The 15,314-nt window shown below is 38.9% G+C and overlaps 1 protein-coding gene across 1 annotated transcript; it reads right to left on the bottom strand.

The window, feature by feature from the left end:
* Window positions 1-357: 357 nt before the first annotated feature.
* On the bottom strand, window positions 358-4,928 carry LOC132628003 (uncharacterized). Its single transcript, XM_060343667.1, has 3 exons — window positions 4,304-4,928; window positions 1,869-2,204; window positions 358-1,011 (listed from the first exon to the last, which is right to left on the bottom strand). The coding sequence occupies exons 1-3, from the start codon at window positions 4,595-4,597 to the stop codon at window positions 475-477; spliced, it is 1,167 nt and encodes a 388-aa protein (XP_060199650.1). The 5' UTR covers window positions 4,598-4,928; the 3' UTR covers window positions 358-474.
* Window positions 4,929-15,314: the final 10,386 nt, after the last annotated feature.

Genomic DNA, 15,314 nt, shown 5'->3' with positions numbered 1-15,314 from the left:
CTATACGATCGAATATTTCTTACACATGACTTTTATACAAGGTACCAGACGTATGAGTTTATTTTCTTCGTGGTTTTGTGGTTAGTCTTTAAATCTAGGAAGAACACAAAAAATGACTGAGAATTCACATGACCAGAGCCGAGGGCCTATCGGGAACAACTTGTCTGCCCCACAAAGGTACGGGTAAGGTCTGCGTACACCCTACCCTCTTTAGACCCTACTTGGGGGTTACATTGCTTATGTTATCGTTGTTGATATCTCAATTGGTCAAATTCGGAATCAAGTGTCTCCTTTTAATGAATGATCGAAAGAACCACTTTAGGTAATGAATATTACTTGGATTTTGAGACGAAATAACTCTTTTGCTATCAAAATATCCAATATTTTAGAAGAAATTTACTGATTATCCATAGTAAAAGCATTAAGAAGAAGAGCTAATAGTCTATCTATATTATATACAAAAACATTTTCACATTAGCATACACCTCTATTTTCACCTAAAGAGACTCTAGAATCCCATTCTTCATGTTCATTTTCCTTGTTAACATCAGCAGGAGGCAAAAAACAGTCCATTGACAAACCACTTATGTTAAAATCAATCTCTTCAATCCTCCATGTTTCCTCAACTTTTGCTCTATAGTCTATGTTCTTTCCATATCTATAAATTGTTGCTGCAGTTTTTCCACTGTGTGCTATGTTGATACCTTCGACGTACCGATAATCTTTAAGCGTCGATCCCATGCTTGTTTCCCAAAAAACACTGTCATCGTCTTTGGCTGACTTCAATCGTACTAATTTTGTGTCCTCGAATTGGATTAAAAGTCCCGAGCGTTGGCTGAAGTAGCCCCATATAGTGTGATGAACAACTTCTGTGTTAGCTGTGCTTTGTGCCTTTAGCATGTCTTTGCTAGTCTCAAGTTTTAGTATAAAGCATTCTTCATCCTTGATTTTCTTTTCTCCAATACAAACAGCATTCACAAATAAATTGGCTGTTGATCTGGGGTCTAATCCCTATTGATCAAGAAGAGCTTATTAATAAAAGTAGTATTCATATAAGTACCATTTAGATTCTACTTGAGTTGATCTAGGTGTTCAATAATCAAGGCGGATCCATGATTTAAAGTTTATGGGTTCTATAGTAACCTCAAATTAATACAACAATAACGTCATACTCAATGTGATCTCACAAGTGGGGTCTGGGAAGGGTAGAGTATGCGCAGACCTTATACCTACCTTGTGAGGTAAAATAACCTCAAATTAATATATATAATAATAACAGGGTTCATCATTAAATATTTATAGATGTTAACATATATACAGGGTATGAACAAAAGAACTGTATTCATGTGAACCTGTAATAGACACTATGGATCTGCCCGTGTCGGTAATTGCATAACGAACACAAGGAAAGAGTGTGACTTTGCAAATAAAAAACATTAAGTATGTTACATTAGCCATCCAAAGATGATAAAGAAAATTTTATACCACAAGAATTCAAGTTTAAGTTCTATGCAGTGACAATCTAAAAAGTATTTATACAATCAGCTAACTTATACGATAATTAAAGGGTTCACATGAATACAGTTCAACACAAATGCAGAGACATTTTGAAGGACTTGAGCAATATAGATTATAGGTAAATCTCTCCATGATATACATTAATAATTGATAACCTGCTAAAAATGGCAATTAACATGCTATCACAAGTAAAACTACACGTCAGTGTCACAGTCAGACCTCTTTATAATAAGCTAAAAAATATCTGAACAAACAACAAGCCATTATAAAGAGGTTTACTGTATACCTAAAATCCTAAAGTGTATGTAATGTTACTCTGGCCTGGAAAACCACTGAAGCAAAAGGGGTACCTGAAAGAACCTCCGGAGTGGTCTTGGAGGACCTTTGGAAGCATTAGAATTTGTGGAAGAGTGACTCCAAGCTACTGTTCCATTACTACCAGCACTAATCTTGCAATCGGAAACAACCAATTCTAGGAACCATAGATCAGGATTCTTTTGCCAAAGAACGAATCCGCCGTCCTCACAAGTCCGTTTGGAATTCATTTGGTTACCACTTTGCTGAATGTCCGATGTTGCCATCTGCAGTTGCCCCACTGCATACATGCAATTGATTGAATTTAATGCAGCCTGCCCTCCGGCAGCTGCTAAATATTGTTGTACTATGTATTTTGCAGTAGAAGCCTTCTGATGAACACAACATTAGAAAGATTTCAGCGTGAAATTTGCTTCAAAAGTTTAAGCAAAATTCAATCAGTTAATGCGTTGTGACATTTGGTAGATCATTTACCTTTACATTTAACTGGCCAAAAAGCTGCCTACTGTAGTCTGCCAAAGAAGAACTTTACCCTCTGTTTGGATGGTTGTTTCCCGTGGTTCATTAATGTACAGTATGATATGGTACATTATGGTATTGTACTGTAGTAATGAACATAATGTTTGGATAGACTGTATCGTTTGTGGTGATTTAATAACATTTGTATTGTTTGGTTTGATTGTATGGTACTATATAATAACTTATAAGTTTACTAAAATACCCTTAACTCTTAATTAAAAATTAATTTATATATATTAATAAGACTCAAGTAAAGAATAAAATAGAAATTTTAAAAAATAAATAGGTAGTGGGTGGTGTGAGGTGGGTGGTTGTGGGATGAGAGTGGGGGTAGTAGGTGGTAGGGTAGGGGTGAGTGGTTGTGGGGGTGGGTGGTGGTGAGGGGCAGTGGGTGGGGGTGGTGGAGGGGTGGGTGGTGTGGGATGAAGGTGGGGGTGAGTTGTTGCGGGGTCGGGTTGGGCGGTGGTGAGGGGTAGTGGGTGGTGGTTGGGGTGGTGGGGGTGGGTGGCAGAGGAGTGGGGTAGTTGGGGGTGAGGGTGGGTGCGGGGGTGGGGTGAGTGGCTGGGGTGAGGTGGGGTGAGTGGTAGGGTAGGGGTGGGGTGGGGTGGATGGTGGAGGGTGGGTATAATGGAGAAATGAAATATGTAACCAAGGAAAATTCACCAAATCCGTTGTTTAAAAAATTGGGACTTTTCATGGTTATATAACCCTGGAATGAACCACGCATTTATAACACCATACCACATAATTTTAAGAACAATGGAAACAAACATGATTTCATAGAAAACCATACATTAATGAATCACGGGAAACCACCATCCAAACAGGGGGTTAGACACCAGACTACCAGAAGAGTAATCAACAGGGTTATTAACAACATAGAATTTGGAACTAGACATTATTTCTCTAATTTTCTCAAGATTAACATTAAGGTAAAAGCCTATACTTGCTAGATTTTGCAAGACTATTACAGTATGATGTGTTTCATTAGGACATGCCCACCAATAGAAGCAGAGCAAGAAATTCTAACAATATCAGAAGGGAAAAAAAAAATGAAAGAACGCCACACCTACGATTTAAAATTGCGACCTAAAGAAATTTTGAACTAGCTTACACTAGAATCTTCCCATATGTCACTAGTATTGAACATTTCACATATATGCAAGAATGCTATTTTTATGCTATTTGCACAATATAGTTTTCCGATAAAAGAGATTCATTCAATTTCTTGCCTGTATGCAGCTCTGCCCTTACCCACCAAAGCAGGTGCTACATTCGGAATAGAGCCAAATAGATACCGAGGATTCATAAAGTCAACTTGATTAATTTGTTGAACTGAGGCAGAGTTGTTTGATTGATTGATGGATTATATCAACGTACACAGTTCTCAATTCAGGATTCACATTCAAGAATATTCGAATTTCATCAAATTTCATTTTTCATTTAAGAAAATATTATTTTGTCCAATATAAATATCCCAAAAGAAGGGAATCTGGAGCAACTGTAAAGTTATCTGTGTGACCTATAAGTCACGGTTCGAGCCGTGTAATCAAACATTGGTGCTTGCATCATATATCACATCCCTTTAGGCAGGGGTGAATTTGTGTATTAAATCTGGAGCACGTGAACATGTGGTCTCAGTAAAATTATGTATTTCATGTATGTATTTTTTAAAATTGGTATAATATTATCTGTTGGCACCCATATTACAAGAAGGTTAAATGGTGCACTTGGTTGAAGGTTGAGTTATTTACCCAGACGGCAAGGGATTAATTATCATTTAATACATTTTTTCCTATTTTAAAAATCCTAGATTCACCTCTGCCTAAGGGTGGGGCCATTCTCCATGCCCTACGTGAAAACGGATGATTTGTGGACCAGACTGCCCGTTTTCTTTTTACAAGTATTGGAAAAACCAATAACAAGAAGGAGAGATGTATAGAGCACTCACAATGCAACCATCAGTAACAGGCAAGCTAACAGCATGATCTAATTGAACCTGAAAAGGGATAAGAGCACAGCCAACAATTTTCAACAAGAATATAAATTGATCATTATTATTAGTAGTAGTAGTATTTCCAGAAACAGCCTTGGAACGATCAGCGCGCATTAGATTAAGCAAATTCTTCCATCTAATGGCTGCATTGCTGCAACCTGTTTTGCTAAACATTTCCTCTGGTAGAGGTACCTCCAATACTATCTCCAATCCATCTTCTTTGTCTAAATTTGGACTCAATTTTCTCATCGTGTTAAGTATGATACAATTCTTGAATTGTCTGTCAAAATTTTGTGGAAAAAGGGAAAAAGATATAAGAAAAATCTATACACGAGAAAGAGGAAGATTGTAGGAAAGATACATTCTTGCACAAATTAAGAAAATGGGGTTTGCTTTTTTTTTTTTTTTAGTTTGTTTGTTTGTTTCCTCCTTTGGCAGAGGTTTGAATGGAGCAGATGATTTTGAGAGAAATTTGGGGAGAAATATATATATTTCTGTGCCTCCTTTTCTCCAAAGAGGTGTTTCTTTGGTGGTTGCTATCGGGTGGGTATAATTTTGGTAATTCGCGACATTTGTAGCACAAAAAAAAAACCTTTACTAGGTTTCACGCACTAATTTAGTGCGTGAAAGGACCAAACTGCAAAAATGCAAGTTTGGCCTTTCACGCACGAAATTCGTGTGTGAAAGAGGGCAACAAAAGTCGGCCCCTCCTTCCCCACCAGACGACCCGAACCATTCCAACCCCCATTCAAACCCGCCATTAAACCTCCATTTCAGTGGTCCCCAACCCCCCGAAACGTCTTTTTCCTATTGTTTTTCAATCCAAAAGTTAATATTCTTGGTATATTGAAGTGTAGGAACAAGTTTCTAAGGTTAGATTTTGGAATAGAGGGGTGCAGAGGTCATTTTGAAAACTCAAAAAAACCTTCAATCTAGGTATTTCACTACGAATTTTTTATTACATTGCTAAATATATTATTACCCTAAGCATGGTCATTGTGTAACTTGTGGCGGATTTCCCGTTTTGCGCATTTTTTTTGTGCGTTTTTGGGCAATCAGTATGGATGGTTGGGACTGCCCCTTTTTTTATTTTTAAATTTGTTTATCTATTGTTAATTAGTTAATTGTTTATTTAGTATTTGTTAATTGTTCGATTAGCGACTTAAGTATTTATTAATTGTTAGACTAGCTATTTCAATTGTTAGACTAGCTAATTATTTATTTAGTTTTTGTTAAGCTAATTGTTTATTTGTTAATAATTTCTTAATTGTTTCATTAGTTAATTAATTGTTTATTTGTTAAATATCCGATAATAATTTATTAATTTTTTGATTAGTTACTTAATTGTTTATTTATTAAATATATGATAATAACTAGCTAATTATTTATTGTTTATTTGTTAATAATTTCTTAATTGTTTCATTAGTTAATTAATTTTTATTTGTTAAATATACGATAATAATTTATTAATTTTTTGATTAGTTACTTAATTTTTTATTTATTCAATATATCATAATAACTTGTTAATTATTTGATTAGTTAGTTAATTGTTTATTTATTAATTATTTATACTAATTGTTTGCTAACTAATTGTTAATTATTTGACTTATTAATTTTTAATCTTTATATTTTAGGATTTAAAACCCTTAGTTTAGGATTCATAACCCGTAGCTTAGGATTGAAAACCCTTAATATAATTTTCGATAAAAGATTACATAACTAATATTACTTGTTAATGATTGATTAAATACGTAAAACAGATGGGTCACCACAATCCTTAATAAAATTTTCGATAAAAGATTACATAACTAATACTACTCGTTAATGATTGATTTAAAATGCGTAAAACAGATGGATCACAACCCTCTTGATCCGGGCCCTTTCGACCGAGAGTTACTGTATCTTCAGCCCGAGCATAGGTCGCAACATATATGGACATCCGACCTGTAGCCTGAGGCTCAGGTCCGTACCCGGTTAGGGGACTCAGCATGGGAGAACTTAGCTGCTCGCCCCCCACATCCTCGTGCCCTGGATATACTACGTCGGGGCGGTATCTACCGGTGCGTCGAAGTTGGTCGGGTACAGCATGATAGGTCGCTACTGACAGCATTGATTGAGAGATGGCGACCGGAGACGCACACATTTCATCTCCGCACTGGTGAGGCTACCATTACCCTTCAGGATGTGGAGGTCATTTATGAGTTACAGGTTGATGGACGCCCATTGTATATTGAGGAGCCTTCTGTGCGGCCTCCTTACCGGGATGATTTGACTAGGCTCACCGGTTTCGCGGCTCTGGATGGTCATATTTCCGGCCAGATTCAGCTTTTGTTGTCGGCCCTTTATGCTCACTTGCGCCTCACAGACATGCAGCATCCGATTGGAGAGGACACGCCTCAGGCTGATGTTGACCGACGTGCGCGTCTATACCTACTCATCATATTCGGGGCCATCCTGTTCCCGAACACTTCGGGTTCGCATGTGAGCTTGAGGTATCTTCGGTATATCGACGATCTCGCCGAGATAGGATGTTATAGTTGGGGCGCTGCTGTGCTGGGCTACATGTATCGAGGATTTTGCCGATGTTCTATGGGCACGAGGGTAGAGGTCCCTGCATTTTTCTCGGTCCTTCAGGTAATTTATTTAAGTGTGTGTAATTAAACACAAAATATATTATTTTAAAACGACGACTGATAAAATATCTTTTAAATGACTATATCAGATATGGGTGTGGACTAGGTTGAGATATTTTCAGCCCATACCAGCTCACCCTCCCGCTGACTATATTATTGTGCCGATGCCATACGCGCGGAGATGGTCGCGAAGCGTACGCTGACGTGTGGAGACGCACCACAGCCTTCTCCCGTTTAGGGATCAGTTAGACCGCATGACGGCGCAGACGGTATGTTCATATTTTGGATCCACACGCTAGACCACATAGCTACTATTTTAGTCTTTTATTGTTAACTAGTTCAATTCTTTTTACAGGCTTTTATATGGACGCCGTATGATCATAGTTAGGATGAGCTGCCGGTGTTTTGTAGGGCTGGTCAGCACATGTGGATGTCGCGGTGTCCATTGATACATATGGATATCGTTGAGTATCACGCGCCCGACCGCGTGTTACACCAGTTTAGGTATGTACAGAATATACTCGCGGCTACGAATTGGGAGCATGATCACTATGTGAGGGATGATGCATGGCGACTCCATATGCAGCAGCAGGTCTAGAGTTGGGATGTGAGGATGACGAGCCTAGCGGTGGTCGGACATGACACTCCGATCCATGTGTACATGTAGTGGTACATGCAGATCACTCGCATCATTATTGGCAACCCCTCTAGGCGTCGTCCAGATGGCCTGGGATATGTAGCTCTCGCAGGAGCGTACGAGGCGCTGGTAAGTTTTATTAGTCTTAAACTTAAACCATCGTCTTATGTACTACTTTACAAATTTATTCAATTGTTAATATTTGCAAACATATGCAGGTACGGACCGTTCAGACGATGCGCTATGAGAGCACTGCCCGTACGGAGGCCCTCGAGACAGCGGAGTATACAACACGGATGATTGAGCTTGCCGAGACTGGTATGAGACAGGCACATGACTTTGAACGTCTCCATGAGCGTGTTCCCGGTGCCCCACCTAAGGCAGCAGGTGGTCGTGGTCGCCGAGGAGCTGGTGGCTGTCGCAGAGGTGGTAGGGCTGGCAGAGGTAATGAGGCTCTGTCGGCTTCAGAGATCCCGCCGAGTTCTTACCGGTCGTCGACTACAGATATCCCATCGACTTCTCATTCCCGGCCGTCGACTTCACAGATACCTCTATATACGTCGGACCTTTTTTCAGATTATGTGCCCTGGCCTTCATTTTCACATCCACCAGTTCGTGATCCACAGGGTGAGCGGCCGGTTCGTGATCTACAGGGTGGCCTACATCTGCACTTCGACGACTCCATGTTCGAGGACTTCGTGTTTGATACGGCACCATCTGCTTATCCTGCTCTGTCGTCCGCTCAGGAGCCCTCTCACCAGGCATCTCAGGAGGTCGTCGACACACAGGTTTGACTTTTACAATAAAGTAAAATAATTTATTAATTAGTTGTTTATTTCAGGTTCATTTTAGAATAAATCTAAACTAAATTGTTTATATATTATTTCAGATTCATTCTTCTACGCTTGTGGACCCATCTCCGGCTCCATCTCCTGCACCGGTGTAACACCTCATACCTTTAACCTAAGCTTTGACCATGATCTTAGACTTAGAAAACCAGATAAAGAATGTGGGAATTGGAATTTCCCTGTTCAGTTGTAAGATGGGGGTTTACGCCCATGAACAGTGACCATATTTCAGTATACGGGCCGTATTTCAAGTCGTAAATTGGTACCAAAGATTTCTGAGCATTCTGGAATTTGACATTTGGATGTTACATTGTTAAATACGGACCGTATTTCAAAATACAGCCCATATTTCAAAACGTATTTGGAATGTGGGAAAACTTCCTTGATGAAAGTTGTATAGCTTTGAAATACCTTTCCAACGGTATATTATGGGGGCCAAACGGACATCTGTGCAAAGAGTTATGGCCATTTTACTAAAGAAACGCAGTGCAATCTATACGAAATACGGACCGTATTTCAAAATACGGCCCGACTTTCAAAATACGGCCAGTATTTAACTGGGAGTAAAATTCAATTTTCCAGAACAGTATATATTCGTCCACATCAGTTCAAATCATTATTTTTCATTCCTTCAAGCTGTAGAACGACCTCCTACCCTCTTCCATCATCAAGAACACCAAGGTAAGACTACTTGAATTTTTCCAAGTCAATTCTAATACATATCCTTGTAATCTAAACAAGAAAGCATCATTCCTAAACTAGGGTTTTCAAGAAAACCCATCTCAAGGTTCAAGAATTCAAGATTTTGGAAATCCTCTTCAAAGTTAGAGTCTTTAATTCAAGTTTGGAGCATTACCAGGTATGCGGAGTTGCTATCTACGTGTGGGAACATCATTGTTCTTCCCCATGCCTCTTAATCCATAAAGTATGATTCTTTACGAAAACTAGGGTTTCTACACCATGCTCATAACAACCCTAGGTCTATGTCCATGATTATATTATGCATGAATTGCTATTATTCTATCATTGTGTTCTTAATAACTCCATATGACTATTGAGAATCAGTCTGTAATCCATTAAAACCCATATCTTGTATTCTATGGGTTCTTGCATGCATGTTTTTAACTAAAAATGATTATTTCATGAATATCCTACATGTCTACAAGTTTTCATGCAACTATATTATATAATTACTTTCATGCCATGATATAAGATACATACATGCTAAATACAAGTTATTTCATGAAACCATGTTTACAACATATTTCGTAAAATCATGATTACAAGTCAAGTACAAGTTAATTCACGAAAATCATGGGCTTCTTAGCCAATTATATCATGTTCATGTTTTTGGGAGTTGCACAAGTTACCGAGAAGGCTCAAATAGCCTGAAACCACGTAGCCACCGTAGGACAAGGATCGCTCCGCCCAGTTAGGACGATTCCTTAATTTTACACTGAATGGATCCATCAGGCACGTTACCACCTTATACCCTGGTAAGGTATGGGGGCTCTGCTAGTCCGGCGAGGTACCAGACTCCACGTATCCACGTGGTGATATCATGTTGTCGGTTTATGAAATGCTCTCACTACTTATCATGTTTTACTTATGTTATATATATATGTATCCATGCTCATGATCATGTTCATGTCCAGGTTTTCAGTTTAAGTTCTTATCATGTTATTCCATGTCCCATGTTATTTCTTTCAGTTGCTTTACATACCAGTACATTCAATGTGCTGACGTCCCCTTTTATTGCCCGGGGGCCTGCATTTCACGATGCAGGTACGAATTTACAGGACGACGCCTCTGCTCATTAGGATCTGCACGTACCAGCTTATTGGTGAGCCCCATCTCATTCGGGGTTTAGACATTGTCTTTCTTTATTTAGTTTTGCATCTAAAGGTATGCTGGGGTCCTTGTCCCAGCAAGTATGTTACGTGTTTCAGACTCATGTCAGAGGTTTCATAGACAGGACAAGTGTCATGTTAGACTTCCAGAGTTGGTTGGCCGGTTTGGCTCATTTATGATATTTTCCGCATTCATGACTTAACCAAGTACTTATGTTTAATATTATGACTTACTATGTTTTATAAAAGCTCACCATACACTTCACGTTATATTTCCACTCATGTATGCCTCATGATGATTCAGCAAGCTATGTGGTTCGCTCGGTCACATGCAGTCAGGCACCGAGTGTCGTGTTACGCCCAAGCCATGGTTCGGGGTGTGACAACCGGGGCCCACTCAAGAGACCGTTGAGGAGCCAGCTCAGGATCCCTCTCACTAGGCATCTCAAGAGACCGTCGACACACAAGTTTGACTTTTACAATAAAGTATAATAATTTATTAATTAGTTGTTTATTTCATGTTTAGTTTAAAATAAATCTAAATTAAATTGTTTATATGTTATTTCAGGTTCGATCCTCTGCGCCTGTGGACGGGTCTCCTGATGAGATTGACGAGGAAGCATGTTATGACCCACTCCCACCGCCCACCGTCATCTCCCATAGGAAGCATATTATGAACCGGGGTTCGAGTCGAAAGAAGGGAAGGAAGGGAAGCAAGGATGATCATGCCATAGAGCATGTACAAATTAAGAGGAGGAAGGGGGATGGAGATGATGGTGGTGGCGGTGGGGTTAGCCTTAGGCCTAGCTGAACTCTAAAGGCTCCCACTTGTGGGACCTGAGATTGTGAATGTTGTAAATAAAGTGTAAATTTTATGTTATTATTTTCTTAATGATAATTAGTTATCTTAATAATAACTCGTGCGACGTATGGAAAAAAATGTGATTTTAATAGGTTTAAAAAAAAAAAAAGCTCTTTCACGCACAGAATCTGTGCGTGAAAGTACAAAAAGTTATACTACCTTTCACGCACAGAAATTGTGCGTGAAATGTGTTTTCTTCTTTCACGCACTAATTTCGTGCGTGAAAAGGTCTCCTGTAACTGTTGATTTGACAACATACCACGCATGACAATTTCAGGAATCTATGACACATAAAGGCTTGATTTGACAATACGTTGCTGCATTATTTGACCGTTTTAATACGACTTGTATTGCGCACCATTTTAATGCGCAATGTAAGTGTTGATTTGACAACACACCACGCATGATAATTTCATAAATCTATGACACATAAAGGCTTGATTTGACAATATGTTGCTGCATTATTTGACCGTTTTAATACGACTTGTATTGCGCACCATTTTAATGCGCAATGTAAGTGTTGATTTGACAATACACCACGCATGACAATTTCAGAAATCTATGACACATAAAGGCTTGATTTGATAATACTTTGCTGCATTATTTGACCGTTTTAATACGACTTATATTGCGCACCATTTTAATGCGCAATGTAAGTGTTGATTTGACAACACACCACCCATGACAATTTCAGGAATTTATGACACATAAAGGCTTGATTTGACAATACGTTGCTGCATTATTTGACCGTTTTAATACGACTTGTATTACGCACCATTTTAATGCGCAATGTAAGTGTTGATTTGACAACACACCACGCATGACAATTTCAGGACTCTATGACACATAAAGGCTTGATTTGACAATACGTTGCTGCATTATTTGACTGTTTTAATACGACTTGTATTGCACACCATTTTAATGCGTAATGTAAGTGTTAATTTGACAACACACCACACATGACAATTTCAGGAATCTATTTAACATGAAGGCTTGACGAGTTAATAACTCATCAATTTCATAAGTCTAAGTCTTACAAGTCATTCAAAAAAAAAATCAAACTTCATAGAAAAAATGTCTCAAAATGCTTCAACTGTTAAGGTTTCACTATTTTGGGATGGAGATATCGTTGAGGACAATTACTCCATTCGTTATAGTATCAAACCAAAAACCCATGTTAAATTTCCAACAACTTTAAATTATGAAACACTAGTCAGTTACATGCACAAAAGAATGAAAACTACACCCACTGAGTTTGAAATCTCACTAACTGACAGATATCCACAAACAATATCAAACGGTATAGTACGTTATGGCATGCACAATATCAACGATGATGAATCTTTGAGTGATTATTTGGGATCGCCGGAAGAATATCGTGATTTAGTATCCATTAATGTTCTTGAGATGTATGTTGAACAGATATCTCGAGAAGAAGTCCCTCAAGTCCAGCCTATTCATGGTAACACTTATGGGGACTTTAGTTCTTATGGAGACATTTTGAGTGGTCAAGTTCCCCTGGAAAATCTAAGCCAGCAATTTAATCAAGCTTACAATGAAAATTGGTAAATATGGATTTTTCATATTATTATTATGTGTAGTAGCACGTGTTTATTGTATGAATTGGTAATAACCAGTTTTCAAATCTTTATAGGAACTATTCTCAAAACTCGCCAGTGGTACCAAATATGGATGTTGGTCAATCCTCTCAGTTCGGTGGAGTTGATCATTGTCCACACCATGACAATGATTATGAACAACAGTAAGTTCATCACCTTGATAGTATATGATGTCGGTATTTAAAATATGTTACTTTCCGTGTAGGAGGATGAATGCACTTGATAATGAAGATTTTCCAAATTATTATGAGTCATCATCAAGTGATAACGATGAAATAGCTAATAATGTAGAGGTAACCGATGATGAAGATGATGATGATGTTCAAGTTGGTATGACCAATAATATTCCTGAAAGTCAAAACCAACAAGAACCAATGCACCACCACGTACCACCACCGTTGGCTGAAAACCCAACTTCTGAAAGCCCAATTCAGTGGAATTCTAACAATATCCCTTATCTTGACAGTCTGCAGGGTCGTGATGATGCATTTGTCTTCACAAGAGAAGATGATGATAGTCGCCTAAAAACCTGGATTGAACCAAAGGATCTCAATAGAGATTGATGCTACCTTGCAAAGGGAATGTTGTTCGCATCCAAAAAGGAGTTGCAACGGGCTGTCAAAATTTATTGTTTTAAGGACATGAGGGAGTTTAAGGTTGATCAGTCAAACACAAAGATATGGAGGCTAGTTTGTACATGACGGTATCAAGGCTATGAGTGGTTGCTTCGGGGAATTGTTAAGCCTGATGGTATGTGGGCTATCACAAACTGTCGCGAAAGACACACTTGTGATATGGAAGAAAATCGAGCAGATCATTATAATTTAGATACAAACATGATTGCTCAAGTGTTACTTAAAGACATTGCCGAAACGCCAAGGTAACTTATCCTACCTAGTACATTATATGTCTTATATCAATTGAAAGATCATTACTAAATGTTGTTTGTTTAAACTTGTGCAGGTTCCCCATCAAAAATTATATTCGAAACGTTCAAACCGTATATGGTAAAACTATAAGCAACAGAAAGGGATTTCTCGGGCGTAGACACGCTTTTGAGATGGTCTTTGGAAATTGGCATACCTCTTTTCAATCGCTGCCAAGGTATATGGCGGCTCTACAACATTTTAATCATGGTACTGTTGTAGAGTGGCGGCTTATAGAGGGTAAAATCTTCAACTTCGTATTTTGGACATTCAAACCATGCATTGATGGTTTTGCTCACTACTGACCAGTGATATCCATAGATGATACGCATGTATATGGTGCCTACGACATCAAGCTCCTAATTGCAATAGGAATGGATGCCAATGGGTCAATATTACCTCTTGCTTTCGCAATTGCCACTAACGAGAGCAACGACACATGGGGGATCTTTTTGACTCATTTGAAAACTCATGTTATTAAGGATCGTACCGGCATATGCGTGCTGTCCGATCGTCATAAAGGCATATTGCACAATATGGATAATTTATCGGGGTGGCAGCCTCCCTTTGTTTACCATCGCTATTGCTTAAGGCACTTGAAGGCAAATTTGCAATCAAAGTTTCACAATGGCACTCCAAACAAATTGATGTGGGGGGCTGCGATGGAGCATCAACAGCGAAAATGGGCTGCAAAAATTGATCTGATCAGGGCATTGAGTGAACCCGCATACGTTTGATTGATGAAGCTCAAAGTTGAAAAATGGATGTTTCATGCTGATGGAGGCAAAAGATGGGGCATGCTCACAACGAACAGCTCAGAGTCTTTCAATGGCTTGCTGAAATCTGCTCGAGGACTACCTGTCACCGCAATGGTGAGAATGACTTTCAAGCAAGTTGTGGAGCGATTTGTGGTTAGGACAAGGAAGGCCAGAGCGATATTAGCCGAGGGCAGGACATGGATGCCAAAGCCCTTCAAAAATATGGAGCATTATAAAAAAAAAAAAAGTGAGCATCACCAGATGACCGAGTATGACCCAATTCAACATGTGTATAAAGTTAGGACGGGTTATTACAACGGTAAGGTTGGAAACGTGCATACCGTTTGTGAGGCAACAAGAACATGCACTTGTGGTAAGTGGCAAACGTACCACATGCCGTGTTCTCATGTTGTCAAGTGCTTCGAGAGAATGAGAAAAACGGTAACAAGTTATGTGGCGGGGGAATACAAGGTCCACAGTTACTTAGAGCATATTCTGGCCAATTCCACCCACTTGGTAATGAAGCTTATTGGCCAAACGAGTCATTTTCGATAGTTGCTAACAAGGATTACATTAGAAAATTGGGCATTAACTCACGGAGTCGTAGACCCAATCAAATGGATGTTAGTGAAAGAACTTACTCTCGCAAGTGCTCTACATGTAAGCAATATGGCCATGACAAGCGTTCATGTGGGCAACAAGGCCGTGGTGGTACAAGCACGTCTCGAAGTAATAGAGCCTCTAGAACTTGAAGATTGTATTGTTATTGTAATTTATTATTGTATCGCTTTGAATTTGTATTGTAATTTAATGGAATGAATTATTTTTGAATT

This window comes from Lycium barbarum, chromosome 2 (assembly GCF_019175385.1).
Source record: "Lycium barbarum isolate Lr01 chromosome 2, ASM1917538v2, whole genome shotgun sequence".
NCBI lineage: Eukaryota > Viridiplantae > Streptophyta > Magnoliopsida > Solanales > Solanaceae > Lycium > Lycium barbarum.
Note: the sequence above shows the minus strand (reverse complement) of the source record. Positions and strands in the feature narration are given on the sequence as shown.

Coding starts and splice junctions, on each gene's coding strand:
- LOC132628003 (XM_060343667.1), bottom strand. CDS start 4,597: ATGAGAAAATTGAGTCCAAATTTAGACAAAGAAGATGGATTGGAGATA. Junction 2,205..4,303: donor CTGTTACTGATGGTTGCATT/GTGAGTGCTCTA, acceptor TGTGTTCATCAG/AAGGCTTCTACTGCAAAATA. Junction 1,012..1,868: donor CACTCCGGAGGTTCTTTCAG/GTACCCCTTTTG, acceptor CTTGATCAATAG/GGATTAGACCCCAGATCAAC.